General features: G+C 42.9%; 7 protein-coding genes across 9 annotated transcripts; 2 read left to right on the top strand and 5 right to left on the bottom strand.

The window, feature by feature from the left end:
* Positions 1-7: 7 nt before the first annotated feature.
* Positions 8-2569, bottom strand: LOC131876979 (glutamyl-tRNA(Gln) amidotransferase subunit B, mitochondrial-like). The gene is made up of 5 exons (XM_059222528.1): positions 2258-2569; positions 1782-1938; positions 1428-1714; positions 1086-1360; positions 8-726 (listed from the first exon to the last, which is right to left on the bottom strand). Exons 1-5 carry the CDS (start codon positions 2486-2488, stop codon positions 30-32), a joined length of 1647 nt encoding a protein of 548 aa, XP_059078511.1. The 5' UTR covers positions 2489-2569; the 3' UTR covers positions 8-29.
* Positions 2570-3237: 668 nt separating this feature from the next.
* On the top strand, positions 3238-4680 carry LOC131876980 (ADP-ribosylhydrolase ARH3-like). Its single transcript, XM_059222529.1, has one exon. It carries the CDS (start codon positions 3277-3279, stop codon positions 4651-4653), a length of 1377 nt encoding a protein of 458 aa, XP_059078512.1. The 5' UTR covers positions 3238-3276; the 3' UTR covers positions 4654-4680.
* A 595-nt stretch (positions 4681-5275) lies between these two features.
* LOC131876981 (uncharacterized) lies at positions 5276-6787 on the bottom strand. Of its 2 annotated transcripts, XM_059222531.1 has the most exons (4): positions 6470-6784; positions 6043-6405; positions 5702-5962; positions 5276-5631 (listed from the first exon to the last, which is right to left on the bottom strand). In XM_059222531.1, the coding sequence occupies exons 1-4, from the start codon at positions 6486-6488 to the stop codon at positions 5282-5284; spliced, it is 993 nt and encodes a 330-aa protein (XP_059078514.1). In that variant the 5' UTR covers positions 6489-6784; the 3' UTR covers positions 5276-5281. The 2 variants fall into 2 exon arrangements, with proteins under 2 accessions (XP_059078514.1, XP_059078513.1); XM_059222530.1 differs by having other exon boundaries at positions 6043-6787.
* A 4031-nt stretch (positions 6788-10818) lies between these two features.
* LOC131876977 (uncharacterized) lies at positions 10819-12225 on the bottom strand. Its single transcript, XM_059222524.1, has 2 exons — positions 11262-12225; positions 10819-11189 (listed from the first exon to the last, which is right to left on the bottom strand). Exons 1-2 carry the CDS (start codon positions 12118-12120, stop codon positions 10870-10872), a joined length of 1179 nt encoding a protein of 392 aa, XP_059078507.1. The 5' UTR covers positions 12121-12225; the 3' UTR covers positions 10819-10869.
* Positions 12226-12715: 490 nt separating this feature from the next.
* Positions 12716-15650, bottom strand: LOC131876975 (uncharacterized). 2 transcript variants are annotated; one of them, XM_059222521.1, is made up of 4 exons: positions 14860-15650; positions 13357-14792; positions 13216-13297; positions 12716-13144 (listed from the first exon to the last, which is right to left on the bottom strand). In XM_059222521.1, the coding sequence occupies exons 1-2, from the start codon at positions 15524-15526 to the stop codon at positions 14428-14430; spliced, it is 1032 nt and encodes a 343-aa protein (XP_059078504.1). In that variant the 5' UTR covers positions 15527-15650; the 3' UTR covers positions 12716-13144; positions 13216-13297; positions 13357-14427. The 2 variants fall into 2 exon arrangements, with proteins under 2 accessions (XP_059078504.1, XP_059078503.1); XM_059222520.1 differs by having other exon boundaries at positions 12716-13297.
* A 318-nt stretch (positions 15651-15968) lies between these two features.
* Positions 15969-18546, top strand: LOC131876974 (general transcription factor IIH subunit 4-like). The gene is made up of 8 exons (XM_059222519.1): positions 15969-16173; positions 16817-17059; positions 17121-17352; positions 17413-17547; positions 17617-17700; positions 17758-17942; positions 18014-18247; positions 18312-18546. The coding sequence occupies exons 1-8, from the start codon at positions 16067-16069 to the stop codon at positions 18502-18504; spliced, it is 1413 nt and encodes a 470-aa protein (XP_059078502.1). The 5' UTR covers positions 15969-16066; the 3' UTR covers positions 18505-18546.
* Positions 18547-18829: 283 nt separating this feature from the next.
* Positions 18830-19871, bottom strand: LOC131876976 (uncharacterized). The gene has a single exon (XM_059222522.1). The coding sequence runs from the start codon at positions 19802-19804 to the stop codon at positions 18974-18976; it is 831 nt and encodes a 276-aa protein (XP_059078505.1). The 5' UTR covers positions 19805-19871; the 3' UTR covers positions 18830-18973.
* Positions 19872-20213: the final 342 nt, after the last annotated feature.

Below are 20213 nucleotides of genomic sequence, written 5' to 3'. Positions count from 1 at the left end.
GATCAAATACAACACACATTATTTCACATTTATTGCGTGTTGGTAGCCATTTCTTTCAGAGAGTCCCGGATCACTTGTGTCACTAGTTTCATGTCCAAATCTCCCGGATAGGATTTGTCCACAATTTTGGCCAAGCTGACCGCAACCTTCTGCTCATCTTTGCCTTTGAAATAGCGCTTGACCAGTTTCTTTTCGTTTCTCAAGGCTTCTGTCACCAGACCCTGAATGAGATTGACGTTTCTGACGGTACTTCTCCAATCCATCTCCTGAATCAAACTCTCTGCAGACGGGTAATGTTTCTCAACTAAAGTCTTGAGGGCCTTTAGAATGATATTGTGTGGTAGCTCGTCGTTGTGTTTAATTTCAGCAAGCTCAACTAATTGTCCGGCACTCAAATGAGATTGCTCCAAGGAAATGTCCAAGATATTAAGCATCTCTACGACCGACAATTGGAGCAAATTCACCAATATTTGCGGGTTTTGCGGCTTGTGTGTCATCGCCTTCTCAAAAAACGCGAGATGGTTCGGCTGATCCACGAGTTGAGAAGCGCTTTCAATTGATATTCCGGTCTCAGTCATTAATCTTTGGCGTTGCACATTGGGCATCTCAGGTAGAGTTTCACGATAATCATGGATGTTTATTATGTGCGGATTGGTCTTGTCTGTAGGAGTGCCAGGGGGCGTGTCGCAAAGTCTCAGTGGAGGCAAATTTGGCTCAGGAAGGAATCTGAAAAAGCATAAACGTGGCGAAAAGAAAACGAACGTTGTATTTTGCTTAAAGAGCCATATTGGTTCCAATGAAAGCAAACTGAAACTGAAAACTTGAAATATATGGGCTGATTTTATCATTCTTATTCATATTAATTAAGCAAAAAGTCAGCAAAATGACTTGGACAAAAGGACGTTGAAGCTAACAGCTCTCATTACCAATAAAGGGTTCAATGCCAACGCTTGTAAAAGGTTGTTTGTTACACGTGGAATTATTCGTCAATATTTTTCGAAAAAAATCCATGCAATGAACATCAATCCTTCGAAATCAATAGGCCATTATTTGATTCAAAAAAAGGATAAGATTTTTTTCCCGACCTGTAATCCTGTTTGGCCTCTTTATCACGCATCGGCAAAGTCTGCTTGGCCGAAAAATTGAAGCTCCGGGTTTCGTTCTCGACGATTCCGCCAGATTCCAGGACCGCGATCTGTCGGCTCACCTCAAACTCAATGGCATTGGCCAGGGAGCGGATGGAATTCAGATTCTTCACTTCAGTTCGCACTCCCAGAGGCTCGCCGGGACGATTAACCGAGATATTAGCATCCACACGAAGGGCACCCTCCTCCATCTTGCACGAACATGTGCCCAATCTCTGCTCAACGATATCGCAGATCAAGTCACGAAGAAGTCAGGATAAACCAACCGTGAATCTAGCTTACTTTTAAAATCAGAATAAGGTCGTGAATCATGGCGGCAGCCTCTTCGCCATCGCTCAATTGCGGCTCAAAGACGATTTCCATCAAACCCATGCCGCAACGGTTCAAATCGATAAGGCTTTTACCCGCAACCGCATCGTGTAGACTTTTCCCACTGTCTTGTTCCAATTGCAATTGCGTGATGCCCACCGAATGGTAATAACTGTGCGGCACGTTTTCTGACCGCAGGACACTGAAGTCCATTTGACCTTGCACAGCTAGAGCTTTCCGTTGCTGAGTGATTTGGTAACCTTCACGATCAAGGGTCATCTGTTATTGGTTAAAAATTCATGTGAGACAACTAGAAAGAAGCCTCACCAGTAGGTAGATCGGCGTAGAAATAGTGCTTCCGATCGAATGTGGACACGGGGTTGATGCGGCACTGCAAGGCCAGTGCCGTTTGTACAGCCGCTTCCACGCATCGACGGTTGATCACGGGCAACGTTCCCGGAATGGAGGCATCAAATAAGGTGACCTAAGCATATATCAATCTGTCCATTGAAAAAATTTTTAGGAAAAGAAACCTCGACACCTTTGAATATTTTCTCATGCGCGACTTTTAACGCCTACCCGCTTTTATTACTGCAATTCAAAAAAATATATGCGTCAACCCAGTAGCGCACAATCACCGTCAGTCAGCACAATAGTTATGTTTCCTAAATTAGCCATTAAACATACATATTTTATTTAAGGTTAAGTGACAAGTGACGCGAAGTATAAAAACGAATGAGGAATGTCCGTTAATCAGTGTAAAGGAGAGTTACATTAATATAACATACTACAAGTGAGGTTACCTGAGAATTGGCTGACCCCAAAGTCCGCCCCGATCCGGCAGAAAACAATTTAGAAAGTGCCAAAATCTGGGCGTGAACCTCCAGGCCAATCACGCTCTCCCACCCTCTCGGATCGCTCTGATTCTGACCGTAACGGAGGCGTGAGGGGCGTGGCGCCAGCCCCGTGGATTGATGGCGAGTGGGAAATCGAGTGCCATGGCGCACAACTTTTCTTACGGAGGCCAAAATCATGTCAAAGATGCTGCATTTCACATTGGTGAGCGAATGATGTTCGTTGAACCAGGAATAGAAATGCTACACATGGATGGATCGGATTTGTTGTTATGAAGGGAGCAAGAAGCACTTGAATGAATAGCGTCTAAAATTAATTTCAATCATTTGGATAGTTTTCACAAAAAAAGAAAATATTGAAGTGGGCGTTCAGAGCCGGAATAAATCCAATGAGTTGCGAAGTTTTGGCTGAAGCAAAGCACATTTCCTGGTTGGATGAATGGCAAATGGCAACCTACCTTATAGAATTATGACGAGTTAGTCAAAGGGATCAGGGCAAAGTCCTGAGAATGGTAGGACATCGATCATCCGTAAGTGGCAGTACGTTGTACGTTTCTCTTCTCCATAAGTCAATCCCTGGGATTCATAAACAGTGTTTGAAATAGGTTAATAATTTTTCCTTGGCTATTGGCAAATATCTATGCATTTGGGATGGGCACCCTTGTGTTTTGAACAGAAATAATGATCAAGGCGGTCTGCTCCAGGCTTGCCAAATAACAATCCTTCAGGTCACGATGTTCAAAAAGGCAGGCTCTCCCCATGGATTGAACGCCTTCTTTTCAAACATATAAATATTCTATTAGCCTATTAAAAGTCGACATGACATCATAAGGACCCACTGGAGCTGGAGCTTTGTCTACCCCAGTTTGTGGAACTGACCCAATTTTGGCCCTGATCTGACCCAATCAATAAGCCGTCGGTGGCCATTCCTCAAATTTCTCTTGTTCTTCAGTTGAGATTGTTCGTCAATGAAAATAGTTTTCCTGGAGTGCTTGACGTTTGCGATTCGTGAAATCCGGATCAACTCATCTCTCTTCTCTCATCTAGTCGTCATCACTAGCGTGTGGCCCCCCATGGACATGGACAAGTGTGAAGACGAGCTCCAGGAGCGATTCCGGGGTTGCATGCTCGGCGCGGTTTTGGGCGACTGCTTAGGCGGCCCCTTAGAGTTTAAGAACGGCAACAATTCGTTCCCGTTCTCGCGACTCAAACGCGAATTCCGTCTGTACGACGCCTGGGAACCCGAACGGGATGGGGTCCTGGAATTCACCGACGACACAGCCATGGCCCGACAACTGGCGTATTCTTTGCTAGAAACCCGAACGCATTTGGACCCTCGGAATTTGGCGCGTCGTTTCGTGGATGAATATCACAGAGAACAGGGTCGGGGTTATGGCGAGGCTGTCACAGAAGTATTTGAGAAATTGCATAAAAGTGATTGCCGAGATCCCTATGGACCGGCCAAAGAACAATTCAAGACAGAGGGCTCCTTTGGGAATGGCGCGGCCATGCGTGTGCACCCGGTGGCCATGTTCTGTCATGGGCGCTCGCGAACCGAGCTGCTGGAAATGGCCGACGCGTCGGCGCGCATTACCCACTCGCATCAGTTGGGGGTGCGAGGGGCGCAGCTACAGGCCTATGCCGTGTCCATGGCATTGGATGGGGTGGACAGTAAGGCGTTCCTGGCCAACATGTTGGAATTGGTGGAGAGCTTCAGTGAAGACCCCAAATCCAAGCATACTTACCGGTACAAATTTGAAATCATGCGCAAGGCGCTAGCCACCAAAAATGACGATCTGGCCATTGCTCTGGGCAATGGCGTGGCCGCATTGCACTCCGTGCCAAGTGCGATTTTCAGTTTCCTGCGAGCGCAATCCCCCATCGAGCAGCTACGCGACTCCAGCCGATTTGTGCGCACAGTTCAGCTGGCCATTAGCTTTGGTGGCGATACAGACACCATCGGGAGCATGGCCGGCGCCATGGCCGGCGCCTATTATGGTGAAGTGGATGTGCCGGAGAACTTTTTAGATGTGTGTGAAGGGGTGTATGATGCCATCAAGCAGGCGGACGGCTTGGTCAAGTTGGTCAGAGAAAACCTTGATTCGGATGTATCCGAACCCATTGTCAAGCGTATCAAGATCGAGGTCCAAGAAATTGAAGTCAAGCCCGACATCAACCCCGAGCTTCTAAAGCCCGAGCCGGAGGACATCAAACCAGATGTAATTAAATCTGAACTCAAACCCAGCGCCTCTAAGAGCAAAGAAGACGTTGTCGAGCCTGATTCAGCGCTCGACAATGACACAACTGACAGCGCCATTGATATCAAACATAACATTGTTAAATAAATGAAACGACTATTCTTGAAGAATTCATTCCGGATGAATTTACTCTTGGCTTACATCCATACCCTTTCGATGGTAAACCAGTCGAAGGCTTGAAACATGAGAGAAGATTTCGAAAGAAAACCACAGGATTTTCGTCTAACACCTTATAGAATGTGCTCGTTGATCTTTTGTCAATCTTACTTGGATAATCATTTCCGACCCCTAGTCATAACTAGGGAGGTTGCTATTTAACTTCTTTACTTGAAAAACAAACATTCCATATCTTTTTCAAGTAGATCGATGGTGCACATCTTCTGCTGGAAATAGGAAACATCATTGACACCTTTTGTTACGCTCTCGACCTTTTTGGCCCATTTGTGTCGCAAAAAGGCATTGCTTTTTGCATTTTTTGCCCCTTCCTAGTCGCATAGGTTTACAAAGTGCAACATACATGCGTCAAGACTTTTTCAGGGATGTCATTTATACGCCGTCCCGTTCAAATTGAATATCCACTCCACAGTCAAGGTAATATACTAGAAAAGGGTATTTGGATCAAAAAGATATATAAAACTATGATGGGACTTTGTTGTTTCGACTATATTCCATGATTTCTATTAACAAGTATTTAAAAAAAAAAAAAAAGTGGCTTCTATTGGGCAATTGATCGGCTCTTTTCCGTCGGCTGCGACTTCTGTTTTTTGGCTTGGATCCTGCGAATGAACTCTCTTAAAGGCGCGGTCTTGACAATTGGAATGTGAGGACAAAGTAATTGGGCCGAAGAAAACACAACATCCGGAGGCATTTCCGGATGGTCGGAAATGATCTTGCGGATGGTATCCTGAAACTCCTCGTAGAGAAGGAGCTTCTTCTTGATTGGAGGATGGTCGTGTTCCGTGACGGTGTCTTTTAAAACACATTGGTTGTCCATAAAAGTGACCAAGCGACCTCGACAATTAGAAAAACGACATTTCCAGGCCCCCATCGTCTCACGATCTTTATCTGAAGGACATAAGAGGGATAAGAGAAACAGTAATGGCTAAAATCTTATCATAAAGATTCAGACAACTACATATGGCTTTTCCCAGTTGAGAAGGTCGATATTTGTATCCGCCATAAGTGAGAGAATCATTCTCCCGACTATTCCGTCCCAACGACAAATTGAAGTCAAGATTACTCTCTTGGAGATTGAAATTCCGACTCCGGGGATGGTCGTGGGCTTTCACCGTGTCTTTGAGGACACACGAATCATTCTGGAATGTGGTCAATCTGGCTCCACATTTCATCTGTGAACATCGCCAATCCCGAGTAGGCTTCGTCGGCTTCCATCGGGCTGTAAATCCAAACAAAAAATCCCACCCATTTCAAGTAAAAAAGGTTATCCAGTCTCAAAAAACCGCCACGCCGTTTTACCTCCTCGTCCCGGGCTCAAGACATACTTGTAGCCTTTATACAAGATCACAGCTTTGCCAGAGCGGGACTTGTGCGAAGTCACATCAAAGTCCAGGTTATCTTCTCGGGTGTTCGATTCTCCAGTAGTGCTTTGAGCGGCACCGGATATTGGTGAACTGTCCTTATCACCCTTCACCAAATCGGCTGAGGTCCACAAGGAAGGGTGAACTGCTTTATCATCGATCTCTCTCTTCATTTCGACATCGGATTCGGACGCATTCCCCCCACTTAGATCATCATTGTTTCCTTCATCACTTCCCCAATCATTCATGTTACTCTCGACATTGTCAACCTCTCCGGGATGCGTTTCCAAAGGTTCACCCTCTGTGTGGCAGCTAACAAAGTTGTCAATAACCCCCAAGCAGCCTTGGCTTTTCCCACGGTCTACCTGAGATTTTAGTTGACATTCCAAGCTTTCGATCTGTGTTATCAAATCAAAACAGAGGACGCATAGGAATCCGGATTGGAATTCGGTTTTTGTGAGATCGAATAGCTTGAAGAGCAACTGAACCCCAATGAGTGGCGTCCGCTGCGAGGTGCTGTGCCATCGATCTTGAACGCCATTTCGCACTGTTGGCGGCGATTTAACCACTTGACACACGCTACAACGCATGGCGAAATTTAGGACTGGCAGAAGCCTAATATGTGAGGCTGTTTGAAGTACAAGCAATGTTAGGCGTTGTCAGCTGTCATAATATTGAGAATTGTATCTTACACTCAAACGGACTTTCCAAGTCCGATTTTGATACTTTAGTTGCGTGATTATCAATTTGCAAAGCATTGCGTTAGATGGAAGGTTTTAATGCACAGCCTGACAGGTTTCATGAAGCCCCACCTTTGTTACTTTCAATATAACAAGACCAAGCCAAACCAGCCACAGGCTAAAAGGAACCGGGGGGTCAATAACTTGCTTCATGATTAAGGACAGTTGTTTTGTTTAAAGCTGAAGATGGCATGTTCAGTTTAATACATGTGTACATGCATAGCAGCCATACAATACAGCCGTGTGGACTTATGAAAAGGGCTTTGTTCACCTAGCTCTTAAGACAAAGGTCTTTCACTATGTTTGCTCATGTAGCAATGGTCAATGATTTTTGATAAGCTATAACATCAATCTATGTTTGTGAAGTGAGTAAAACTCCATTCAAGTTAATTCACAGAGATAGTGGGTAGTGCCTGTCACATTTTACAAACATTTCAGAGAAATTCCAGCTTGTCCTGTTACACTCATTTAACACTGGTTGAACATAGTTTCATTCTCTTTGCACTCAATCCTAGTGCCCTGTATTAGAAGAGTGCAACAGTGAGGTCAGAGCACCATTGCAGTTATTTTTCAACTTTCTATTCTGTTCCAAAACAATGAGTTTACATGGATCCCAGATCAGAAACCAAACACATCTTTGTTTATTTTTGTGCCCTAAGAGCTAGTTCTAAGGCTTGAGTTACTCTTCAGTCATCCTCATCTGCAATCACAGCAACACCAGATTCAAACTAGGCATTTTTAAATAGAAGTATAGAAAGTGGCTCAACAACTGGATTTGAAACATAGGGTATTAACATTACCGAAGGGTAGCTAAAGCCTTATATGACTCGTAGAATCAGGGAATATTAAGTAAATGCATTTGGTTTGCATCTGGGGCCCAGGTAAACTAATTGTTTTGGAAAGGAATTTAAATTAGATTGCTGTGTTGCACTGATCTCACTTTTGTACTCTTCTAGATTCAGAGCCCTACTTAATCTATTCCTATCTATTCAAAAACGAGACGCATGTAAGGCAAGGGTAAAAAAGTCCATGATCTTCCTTGGATGATCCGTGACGTTGAGGATGTCAGTGATGATTCCGTAACGCAATGCTCCAAATTGATAATCACGCAACTATAAAGTACCAAAATCAGGCTCAAAAAGTCTGTTTGAATCTTACACTAGCTTTTTCTGCTTGTGAGCGGCTCTAAGCCATAGAGGTTTTCCATCGAGCTAATAACCAGGGGCCGAGAATTTTTTTAAAATATTTTTTATCTTTTGGGAAAAGATGATATGTGATATTGGAGAGTATTACGCATTAGCTGGCTCTAGCAATATTTCTCGTCATCCTCTCCATGCCAGGCATAAAAGACTGCTGGTCAATTTTAGTTGAGGTTTATTTTTGTTTTTTTTTGGTGCGGACTTCCTTACCGCTACCGGGATTGGAATCCCAGCAGTTCAAGACGAGAAGATTATTTATTATACTTGAGTTTTATTTATATATATTATTTGATCGACCAACGAATTGGAGGTGTCTGATCTGGCTAATCCTTGAATATAAGGTTGATCCGGAATTTTAGTCAAAAACTTGTCCAAGTCTGACTTAAATCTTGCTACTGGATCAACCCCTACATAAACCCTACGAATATTTGAGGGCAGCAAATTGAACAATGAAGGAGCTTGAGAAAGAAGCAATTATTGTCTGAAAAAGTATATCAACGAAAAAGTATATCAACAAAATAGCATAGAAATTTTGCACAAGTAACGAGCAAGTGCTTGTATTAATTCATGAACCATTAAGGAAAGACATTGTGTTCGCTTTATAATAGTGTAGTATAAAAGGGGCCAAACATATTTGAAGGAATATTTGCGATCTTCTGCAACAGGTTTAGAGTACATTCTAGTATTTTTTCCCACAACATTGCAAAGTTATATACTCTTAGCAAAGCTGCAAACCTAGAGTCATACAAAGCTCCAGTTGACCCATTGATGATTTTATATGTCATTTTAAGATTGACATTAGCAAAGCAGAACAGCCCCTAATGGAAGTGGCATTTCGAATTTATGTTACAAGGGACTAGTGATGGGCATCATTGACTTCAAAGTACTGATGTGATCAATCTGCCTGCGCCTCAAACTTTCAAGCCAGTACTTCCAAGTTTGAAAGTTTAAGGCACATGCAGATTGATCACATCAGTACTTAAAAGTGATTTTCGTCAAGTTAACATCCCTAATACTTCATTCATAACTTTTGACCTATGTATGCTCTTGGGTGTTTCATTTGACCACATAGCTGAATTTATTTACCTAAAATTGAATAAATATGAAGTTATGATGCTTCAGCATGTAAAATAAGAAGCAATATTTTACACTGTTATGAGGAAAATTGCACCTATTTGAGGCCATTTAGAGCTGATAAAAACATAACATTTGGCCCAAGAGGATGGAGTATTTTCTCAACCTCTGCAAATAACAAATATCTTCCACCCTGTGCAAGGTCTCTCAGTGCAGAGCTACTGTGCTAAAGTATGACTACCTTTAGAGTGACGGTGGGTGCCTGGGGTGAGTCCGGCAAAAGTCGGACTTCTCTGAGTCCTTTGATTTTTGGACTTTTTGTCGGACTCGCAGTCTTTTACTAGTCATCTCAAGCAAGATGACTCGTCTTGCGAATGTTTAAGAAAAGATAAATATTTTTTTTTTGACGAGTCTGGTCCCCAAGTCCTTTCCAAAAGACTTGAGTCTGGCCGATTTCTCCAAAACCTTGCTCCAGTACAAGTGTCGCCTCTAGCCTTTAAATATGCTTCAACTTTTCTCAAACCCAAGAACCCAGGAAAACTCCTACGTCAATGACCTCACAGAATTACATTTGGCTTTGAATATTTTTGAGAGAGAGGTAAAAGTTTATCTGAAGTCCGTGTTAACAAGAGACACTATACCTCTTCAATCCAATGAGATTGCCACGCCTGATCAATTGAAGAATTGGCCAGCTTTTGGGCCAATTCTGGACGAGATTGGCCAAGTAAACCCCGATCTCCCTGTTCTACTGCTCATCGGAGCCAATACTCCTGAGACTCTAAGACCTCTTGATGTTATCATCGGTGATAAGGGAGATCCTCTCTCTCCTTATGCAATACGGACCAAATTAGGTTGGTCAGTTATGGGCCCTTTGGGAGTCAAGAACGATCGTTGCCAGATTTCATGTTACCGAACAATGACACTCCCAGATCGAATTGTTGGGAGAGAAATTATAAAGGATTTGGGCGTTGCTGAAATGTTGTCAAGCTTGATTGAAATGGACTTTGCGACCACAAATTAACGTGTGAAACGTCTCATCGCTCAGAATATGACCATGATCTTACATTAGGGAGGCAAGAATGGAACGGATGGATCGAATTTGGCGTGGTTCCCCGTCGGGGAATCGCTCCAACCCCGAAAGAAATGGGTTAAGGATCGGGAAAACTTACAAGTGGGCGACATTGTCCTCCTTAAAGATGAAAACCAACCACGCAATTTTTGGCGATTAGCGAAAGTTGTCGAAACTTACCCGGACGCAAACGGCATTGTCCGAAGTGTCAAGATCAGGGTTGGAGATCGAAGTGCTGGAATAAGAAGTGAGTCTGTCAAGTCAATCCGGAGTATCATCGGCCTGTAAACAAACTGGTTTTGTTGATGACCAAAGTGGACTTGGAAGACCAACAGCGTGCCGATGAAAATCGAGCAGATTGAAGATGTTGCATTTTGTCCAAACCGGGAGCGGCTTTGGAGAGAGCCAGATATCGGTGTCCCGGTTCATCGTGCCAAATAAGAGGTTCTGCGATCTGTTTTGCTTGATACCGATTCAATTTAGGATGCTCTCGGGAGTGCATCTTTGGTCATCGGCCATTTTTTCTGAATTGATGGAGCGGGCAAGAAGAGCCCGGACTTTTTGTTACATTTTCGTTGAGCCACCACGTGTTTGTCCCTTACGTTATGAAACCTTCAATTATAATCGTGTGAACCTTAAGGCTTTGTTATTCTGGCTGTAACATTTTATATTTGTCTATCAAATTAGGGCCTATTTTTCTTCTGCTTCAGCTGCCGCCTAATATAACCCATCAATGGCTTCTTGTTTACAAAGGGTGTATTAGGACACATAGCATAAGCGGCAGCGAAAATACCAGGGGGTGTCATATCTTGGTGTTCCATGACCAATCGCTTGACTTGATCCTGAAACTCCTCAATGAGCATTCGATGCTTGGTCATTGGCGGATGAGAGTGTTCAACCACGGTGTCCAAAAGAACACATTGATGATTCAAATAGGTCACTAGACGACCTCGGCAGTTGATATGCCGACACTTCCACTGAGCCATGAGTTCCGGGATTTTACCTAAAAAATATTGATGTCAAAACGAGCTCTGGTGAAACAAAAGGCACTGGTATAAAATTTCTTGACCCTTACCCAACTTATCCTTGTAGATATCCACCATGAAATATTTGTTTCCCTTATATATCAAGGCATCTGTATTCATTCTAGTGAGTCCCACAGTGACGTTGAAGTCCAGATTATCCTTTTGAATGTTGTACTTGCCCAAGTTATGAGGTATAGGAATTCGCTTTTTGCCTCGAATTCTTGGCTTTATATTCAAATTGATAGGCTCTGTGTCACTTTGAGTCATGTCATTGTCTTCGTCATTGGTTTCTGACGTGGTATTTTTGAGTGGGGTAAAATCGTGCTTTGGAGCAGGACATTCTTTCCAGGACTGAGGAGAGCCAGGTTGATCATCTCCTCCCACTGGACTATGGGTTGGTTCATCATTGGTACGGTGATATTCGTGGCCATTTACAAGGAGCTGACTATCATCATTAATATCATCTTCCTCTACCAGGAAATTCTTATTATCATCATCGTCATGGTCTATATGATTGGCTGGAGATGATGGACCATCGTCGCCCAAGTGATCAGCTGGAGATGATGGACTTTCGTCGTCGTTCAAGTGATTGGCTGGAGATGATGGACCATCTTCCATCCATAGGTTGTCATCAGTCAAAGGCTGCAGAGCGCTCTTGCGATACTTCTCACATCCCTGACCAACTTGAGATTTGAGTTGAGCTTCCAACTGTTCAATTTGAATGACGAGATCAAAACACAAGCCGCAGAGGAATCCGGATTCGAATTCGGTTTTAGTCAAGTCATAGAGTTTGTACAAAACCTTGACACCTAACACGGGTGTTCGCTGGCAAGTACTGTGCCATCTATTTTTCTCTTCATTGCCTACCACAGACTCAACCTTGACTCCCTTACACACACTGCAATTCATGACGACGATGGTCTGAGAATTTCGGTCATTTAAAAGGATTCAGGTGATGTTATTCATTGACAAATGATAATGATCATAATAAGACACAAAGATGTGGGCTATAGAGGGGCTGAAGATCAGCTGATGATCACAAAAACATTAAGATATCCCATTGAAAGGTCAATAAATGATGCTGAGTGACTCCAGTTTGTTACAGAAACAGTTAAAGTCTTAAAATGGTTTAAAGAAAATTGATGTTAAGCATTTCAATGGATTGGATATTTGTAACATTCCTATTTGAAAAAAATGTATCTCTATGTCGAAGCAGGGTGTCGAAATTCTGGAGCAAAAAAACTTGATGCTCCCCATATAAATATTTCGAGTTATGCTTGCTTTGAATGTCAATTGTATCCGTTACTATAATGATATATTGGACAAAGGGGACTTCGAAACATGAAATCTAAGGCAATGAACGATGAAAATGGGCTTTGAGCGATTATGTAGAAGTAGAAAAAAAGGTAAGATGTTTTTGGATAAAAGAATAAAGCAATGTTGTGTACGAACACGTCCAACTTCAAGTTAACTCGAGTCCCCGTTTATGAAAATCGATAAGGAATTAATTTAAAGTAAAGCCTTTATTGCAAGAATGTCTCATTGGATCCGTTATTTTACAATATTTGTGTTAGCATGTCATCGAGTCTTGGAATTAATCAAAATTTCCTTCAAGCGCACCCCGTTAGATCAATAATACATTCTGGTCAAGAGATTTCGAATGCAATTAAAGTTACTCGTGTGTCAAATCTGAGCCATTGCAACACATCTTAGATTGTAATTCAACTCAAATCATTGACATCAAATAAACACGAAGAAATGCACTTCCGAGATTACTTTTTCACCTTGTCCTTGGCCCGTTTGATGAATCTCATCATGGAATCGTTCTTCACCACCGGAATATTTGGACAGAGCATCTGAGCAGCGGCAAACACGCCATCCGGTGTCATGTCCGGATGTTCGCTGACTAATTTTCGGATCTGGTCCTGGAACTCTTCAAAGAGAAATACTTTTTTAGGAATGGGCGGATGGGAGTGCTTGATGAGGGAGTTCTTGAGCACGCACTGTCCGTTCATATAAGAGATGACCTTTGACCGACATTTCTTATCCTTGCACTTCCACAGACCCATGGTTAAAGTGGCTTCATCTGTAAGATTTTTCCTTCGCATATCAAGCGATTAGGTTGTAATGTGAGTCTCTACTTACGCCGTTGGGCTCGCCATTTTTCTGCGTAAAACTTGTACCCTTTGTAAATGAGCGAATCATTGGTTTGGTTATTTTTGACAATGGTCGTATCGAAGTCCAAATTGTCATCACTGGTGTTGTACTTCCGCAAATTTGGCGGTCGGGGCCTTTGACGCTTGCGATTCAAGTTGAGATTCACGGGCTCCATAGGGTCGCTTTCCATTTCTTCATCTTTAACTGAAGTAAGGATTAGGTCCATTGCAGTTTTGTCCTGACCTGTCTCTATTTGTTTATTAGAGCTGTCAGATTCACAAGATATATCTTCCTCATTGTCGTGTGGATCATCCTCGACCTCGGCCTCGTTATCACTGACGCCTTCAACATTTTGAGCTTTTTCGTCTTGGCTTTCATCTTCGAATATGTAGGGATCTCGGGATTTGCCAATTTGGTTGTTGATGAAGGATTCGATAGCACCATCTTGCTCTGTTTGATTGCCTTGCTCCGCCAAGGTTTTGAGTTGGTACTCCAAGCTTTCTATTTGGACAATGAGATCGTAGCACAGGACGCAGACGAATCCGGATTCAAATTCAATCTTGGTAAGATCATATAATTTGAACAGAACTTTCACGCCCACGACGGGCGTTCTTTGAGAGGTACTGTGCCAATGATCCTTGACACCCGTTTTGACAATTGGTTGAGTTTTGACAGCCTTGCAAACGCTGCACTTCATGTTTCAACAAGTCATGAAATTAGGTTTCTCTCTGTATGTGTCGCCTGAAATTGTGACACTCGGGGGGAAAGGATGAAAGGAGAAAGGAACCAGAGCTCTACAGGAAAATGCTCCACTTGACGTTTTGTTTAATTGTGAAATTGTTTTCTTTAAGAAAGTACTACTATTGTTCTGTAGATATGTATTGAGACTGCAACTGAATGTACTTCTTTTCAAAGTTTTCAGCTTACTTTAAAAAATTCGGTATTCATTAATATTTATCTACATATCCTATGCTTCTTGTCCTTTCACTCTACGATGTTCCCCAGCATTCAGGGTGATCGGGACGAAATAAGGGCATCCGTTGACTATTTATTAATGTTTTAACTAGGGTTCAGGTTCACAGTAACTAGATGGTTTTGCGTTGCATCTAACTCTTCCCGACGATTCTTTTTCAGCCGTCGGATGTTACGCATCATATTATCCGTTTTGTCCACAACGATATTTGGACAAAGCATTTGTGCTGAAGTGAACACATTTTCCGGCGGCATATCCGGATGCTCGAACACGATTTGCCGGATTTGCTCTTGAAATTCTTCGTAAAGTAGGACTTGCTCGGGATTCGGGGGATGACAATGCTCCACAAGGGTATCTTTGAGCACACATTGAACATTCATGTAGGAGATGATTCGTCCTCGGCAGCGTCGATTTCGACATCGCCAAATGTCCATGGTTTGATTGGTCTCATCTGAAGTACGAGATGACTATGAGTGGTAGTTATTAACTGGCTCATTAAAACCAAACTACAGACTTACGTCTTCGAGAGCGCCAAGCCTCTTGGTAAAACTTATACCCTTGGTAAATGAGAGCATCGCGTTGGTTGTTGGTCTTCCCGGTTGAGATATCAAAGTCCAGATTGTCTGGGTGAGTGTTGAAGATCCTGGGCTTGAATGGCGGGGATTTGCGTTGGCGACTCAGTTTGATATTGATGGGCAGGGGATCCTCGTCCAGTGCCAATTCCTCTTGCTTGATTACCGCACCATCGAGGATCATCTCAGGGAAGTGTCTAAGTCCTTTGGCATCACATTCGGCATTCTGTTCCTCACCCAAGGTCCCGTTAGTGGAACGCTCTTGGTCCTCATTTTTGTCATACCTCAATGGACCCAATACTTCCAGAGAAGGTGACATATTTACTTCATTTGTGGTGTCCAATGCAGTTGACGTCTCCAAGATTTTAATGTCATGATGATCCATATCATCTTCGGTTTGCTGCACCAATGACTTGAGTTGATGTTCCAAGCTCTCGATTTGGATCACCAAATCAAAGCATCCCACGCAGAGGAATCCAGACTCGAATTCGGTTTTGGTCAGGTCGTAGAGCTTAAAAACGACTTGGACTCGAGTCAAAGGTGTGCGTTGGGTGGTGGGCTGCCATTGGGCGTGGCTGTCCCTCTTGGGAATCTTACACACGCTACACCGCATATTGGGCTACTCACTGATATCGGATCCTATTTGTCATGCGTCAAGTTCGATTTCCGAGCGGTCATCACCTGATTAAGTTAAAAGCCCATGTCAACAAAACCTCTGTTTAGCTTTGGGTGAGGGAAAACTTCGATCAATATTTGGACTACTGACTAGCCCTTCCTTAAGTTCACCATTACACGCATTTATTTTCCATGCAACCAGTCATTTTCTATTTGTATACCAAGATTTGTCACTACTAATAGCAAATGAAATGGACGTCGATAAGTTTTTATCTTTAGCGAACAGAATGAGATAGACAGATTGGATAAAAAAGCATCAGGTAGGAAGCAGAAGTGTTGCGTTACTTATCTATTAATGATGCCAAAAGCGCATCAAATTTGGAACCGAATCCAACACATTCCCCAAATGTCTGTTACTTGCAATTTGACTATAGGATTTCTTTTTCAATTTTTGACCAATTCTTAAATGTTATGGGCCACCCTGTAATTCAACGCCCCATGAAGATCAACAAATGAGACAGAATTGCGGTTTGGCAACATGTCCCTACTCCAATGTGCTAATTTGACGGATTATTTGAAGACTTTGGGGCCCTCTCAGTTAGAGAATCTCTACGTCCATCCAGCCACAGCTCTAGCCGTTTTCAGGTGGGCGGAATTTTAGATTATAAAAAACCCTGACATTGATTGAGATATGAAGTGAACTGAACGTTAAACTCTATAGATCTAGTAATACCAAGTTATCTGCAGGATAATAAAGCCAATAGTACTCTCCTGATTTTGTCCATTATTCCGTTAAAAAGAACTGTCTAGTCATCATGCGGTAAAAGTCCAACTTTATCGCCTTTTTATAGTAAATCTCTTCTTTTTTTAGCCTTTAATTCAGAACTTTCAGATAAGTTCCCTTAGTTTAAGAAGCTTAGGAAGATAACACATTAGCCTAGCTTCACTAATGGTCATGTTCCATTCCTCTATTAAGGCAATATCCAGAAACACAATATTATAATGCTAAAAGTGTAAAATTTGTGCAATCAGTTTTTTTCCCGAAATAAAAGCTGCTTCTGAAAATTGATGTCCCCTGTCATTGAAATACGAGGACTGTTGTTGGCATTTTGATATCGATAGAATGGATCCAGCAAATAGTATGCATGTCGCGCTTCTATAATCAAATAGGGCTCATCATTTGAATGCTCTTGGCGAATTTGCTGGAAATTTATGCTACTGGGAATCTTAGCAAAATTGGACTTGCTCTTTCTGTCAAAAACGTTCCTTCCAATCCTTCTAATCTTAGAGAGCTTCCGTTGCTGGGTCAGCATTACGTGCTCCGTTTGCTCCACGTGGAGCAGAGCGTGCCTAAAGCCGTGGTCTCATCATGGGTGTCAAGGGTGGATCAGTACCGAAAAATAGAAGTCCAAGCCATGGAAGCCCTCACCAATCTCCGCGTCTGGACGTCGGCCACCAATCAGGCCGGGATGGAATCACTCACCCTGGACGACACCTTCAAGCAAAATCTCAAAACTGCACTCATGGGAGGGTAAGCAGGACTTTAAAATCACCCCACCGGCCTTTAGTAATCTAATGTTAGCAATATGTAGAGGTTCACCGTGGACCACGTCGCGTTACTTGGACCTAGATCCGAACCGCAGAGATGCGGCCTACCTTGATCAGTACTCCCAAGAGCGATGGGACACCGTGTTACATTACATGGTGGGCTCTTCTCAACAAGAGGGTATTTCCGCCGATGCAGTCCGAATCCTGCTCAGCTCAGGCTTGATGGTGGTGACTCCGGGCACGACTGAGCCTACCATCACGCGGTCCGGCTTTCAGGTGAGCGGGTTAAAGGGTTATGAATTAAGGACCCCCAGTGATTGAATTGGCCGTTTTTAGTTCCTCTTGATGGACACACCATCCCAGGTGTGGTTCTTCATCCTACAGTATTTGGACTCGGTAAAATCGCGGAATCTGAATCTCACCGAATGTCTCAATTTCTTGTTCCAACTCTCTTTCTCGGAACTCGGCAAGGTAGGATTGGTTGGTGAACAAGTTTTGACATGTTGTGATTCTTGAAACGCAGGATTTTCTTGGTTTCAGGACTACAGCACAAGCGGCTTGAGTCATGGCCTTTTGGTTTTCCTTCAACATTTACGGGAATTTGGATTAGTTTATCAACGAAAAGTAAGCATCTATTCATGGCATTTAAGAGCACTAACACAGGGTATGTACACATTGTAGCGAAGTGCCGGTCGCTTTTACCCCACAAGATTGGCCTTGAACATTGCATCTGGAGAGAACAAAAGCCTTTTGGAACGGCACAGAGAGGGCTACATTGTGGTTGAAACCAATTACAGGATATACGCCTATTCCAATTCCAATTTACAAGTAGCTCTCATCGGATTGTTCGCCGAAGTGCTTTACCGGTAACTACAAATCATCCTAGCCAGTAAAATAGGAAGCCAAATGTATGCAAGTCCTACCACGGCCTTTTAAGGTTCCCCAATTTAGCCGTGGCAGTTGTCACGCGAGATTCCATCCGCCAAGCTCTCCGTGGAGGCATCAAGGCATCGCAAATCGTGCGATTCCTCCAAATGCACGCCCATCCCCGCCAGCAAGAGCAATCGCAGAAAAAGAAGCGCGACGAGAAGCTCAGTAACGAGAGAGCCAAAGATGTCATTCCAGGTACCGTGGTGGACCAAATCTACTTATGGGAGAAAGAACGCGATAGGTATTGCTATTCTAGCTGCCAGATCGATGAATTCCAGCTAAAAAGGATGCTTTGTTTGTTCCAGGTTTACGTTTGAGGAGGGCGTGTTGTACAATCAGTTCCTATCCCAAGGAGACTATGAAACGGTCAAAAATTATGCGGACAGTCAGGGTGTTCTCAATTGGTCGAATGATCAAAACCGCACTATAATTGTGTCGCGTGCGGGTCATGATGACGTTAGAAAGTTCTGGCGGCGGCATTCACGGGGAGGAAACTGACAAACTAATGTTGTCAATAAACAAAATTCATGCTATAACCAAGATAGAACCAAGTATTTAGTTGATGTATGAAGTTACCAACCCTCATATCACTTAGCTAAATTACCCAAATATTGGAATACATCCAATTTGGGTTGGTTTCCGAGGAAGCTTTGAACTGATCGACTGTTTTCGGTTGCAGAAAGGATAAGAAATGAGATATGGATGGTGTGTTAATAATCTGAAGTAAAATAACCTCTTAACTGACACAGACACCGCATTTGAGATCTGTTTTCTTTGAAATTCGTACGATTATTATTGAAGTAATTATGATCATAGACGTCGCTGACATTGAATGAAAATTTATTTATAATCATGTAAAGATTGGCGGAAAAATATGTTTTCAATACTACATTTGACGTCTAGAGTATATACAACAGAATTGTTCAACATTACACAAACACAATATACATTCATGGTCGGTAAAACTCTAATCTTCATTGGCATCCACATTGATGGCTAATTTCCGAGGTCCTTGGTCGAGCACCTTGGTGCTTTCTTTAGGTGCCGTAATGGTCAACTTTCCGCTTTTATCAAGGCAAGTTTTGACGGCCTCCATTCGACAATTCTTTGGCAGAGTGAACGACTTATGTATTTGTCGGGAAATGTGGCGTCCCTCACTCTTATCCTCAAATTGTCCCGAAATGCTAACCACGCCATTGGGATTCAGTTCCACTTCAAGGTCTTCGGGTTTGAACCCACCCACATCTACATTCAATTGGAACTCATCCTCCGAATCCTTTTCCACCTCGTCCTTAAGACAACCCATGAAATCTCCGGTCATGAATTTAGGAATAATCTCAAAGGGAGTCTCATCGACATCCTTTGAGCGCATCCTTTTCTCAGGCGCATATTTCGGCACTGTCATTTGAAGAACTCCTCCGCTGTAATGCCAATCGAGGTTGTCAGGGATGCAATCCTCGGGTAGATCCAATGATTTGGAGAATCGCTTGGCGGATATCACTCCATCATCGCTTTTCTCTTCGCTATTGGCCACAATGGTTACTCTTGAACAAGAATTGTTGAGACCCAGATGAAAATCGTCAGAATGAAATCCTTTGACGGTTAGTTTGGCCTCAAAATGATCACCGCAATCTTTCCAATCCGTAGGATATGGTCGTTTGGTTTGAGGCAGAGCTTTGGATCGAGTTAGCCTCCGTTTACGTGTAGGAAGCAGCGGGAATCCGAAGATGTCCTCATCCAAGAACGAATGAGGGCGGAAATAGTCGCGTTCTGAGCTCATTGGAAACAAAAGAGCCATGGTTTATAACTTATTGTTGAGGTATTTGCTTTCTCAATTCGATTTTTACACTGGTGGTTGATTGAAAGACCGGAGCTACCTATATAGGCGAAATGAAATTTCTCGAAATATCTCGAGCCGAATATGCGCTTTGCGTTTACATGTGGCCACCCTTGGCTGTGTTGTGAGTTTTCACGAATAGCCGAGACTTTTCTAAGGCTAAATTTTTTCAGCGGGCTGGACTAAGCGAAAGCAAGGGTGACTGTACAATCTTTATTTTCGGCACAAAACGTTCAAGAACGTTCGTTAACAAAACGTTCGGAAGATTTAAACTCATTTAGTTTGTTTGTGTATCGGACAACTAGTAAACGTTCGATATTAAGAAAGTAATCCAATGAAAGTCTTCAATTTATGTTTGAATGTCATTTTC

This window comes from Tigriopus californicus, chromosome 2 (assembly GCF_007210705.1).
Source record: "Tigriopus californicus strain San Diego chromosome 2, Tcal_SD_v2.1, whole genome shotgun sequence".
In the NCBI taxonomy this organism is placed as follows: Eukaryota; Metazoa; Arthropoda; class Copepoda; order Harpacticoida; family Harpacticidae; genus Tigriopus; species Tigriopus californicus.
This window is presented reverse-complemented; position numbering and strand designations above follow the sequence as displayed.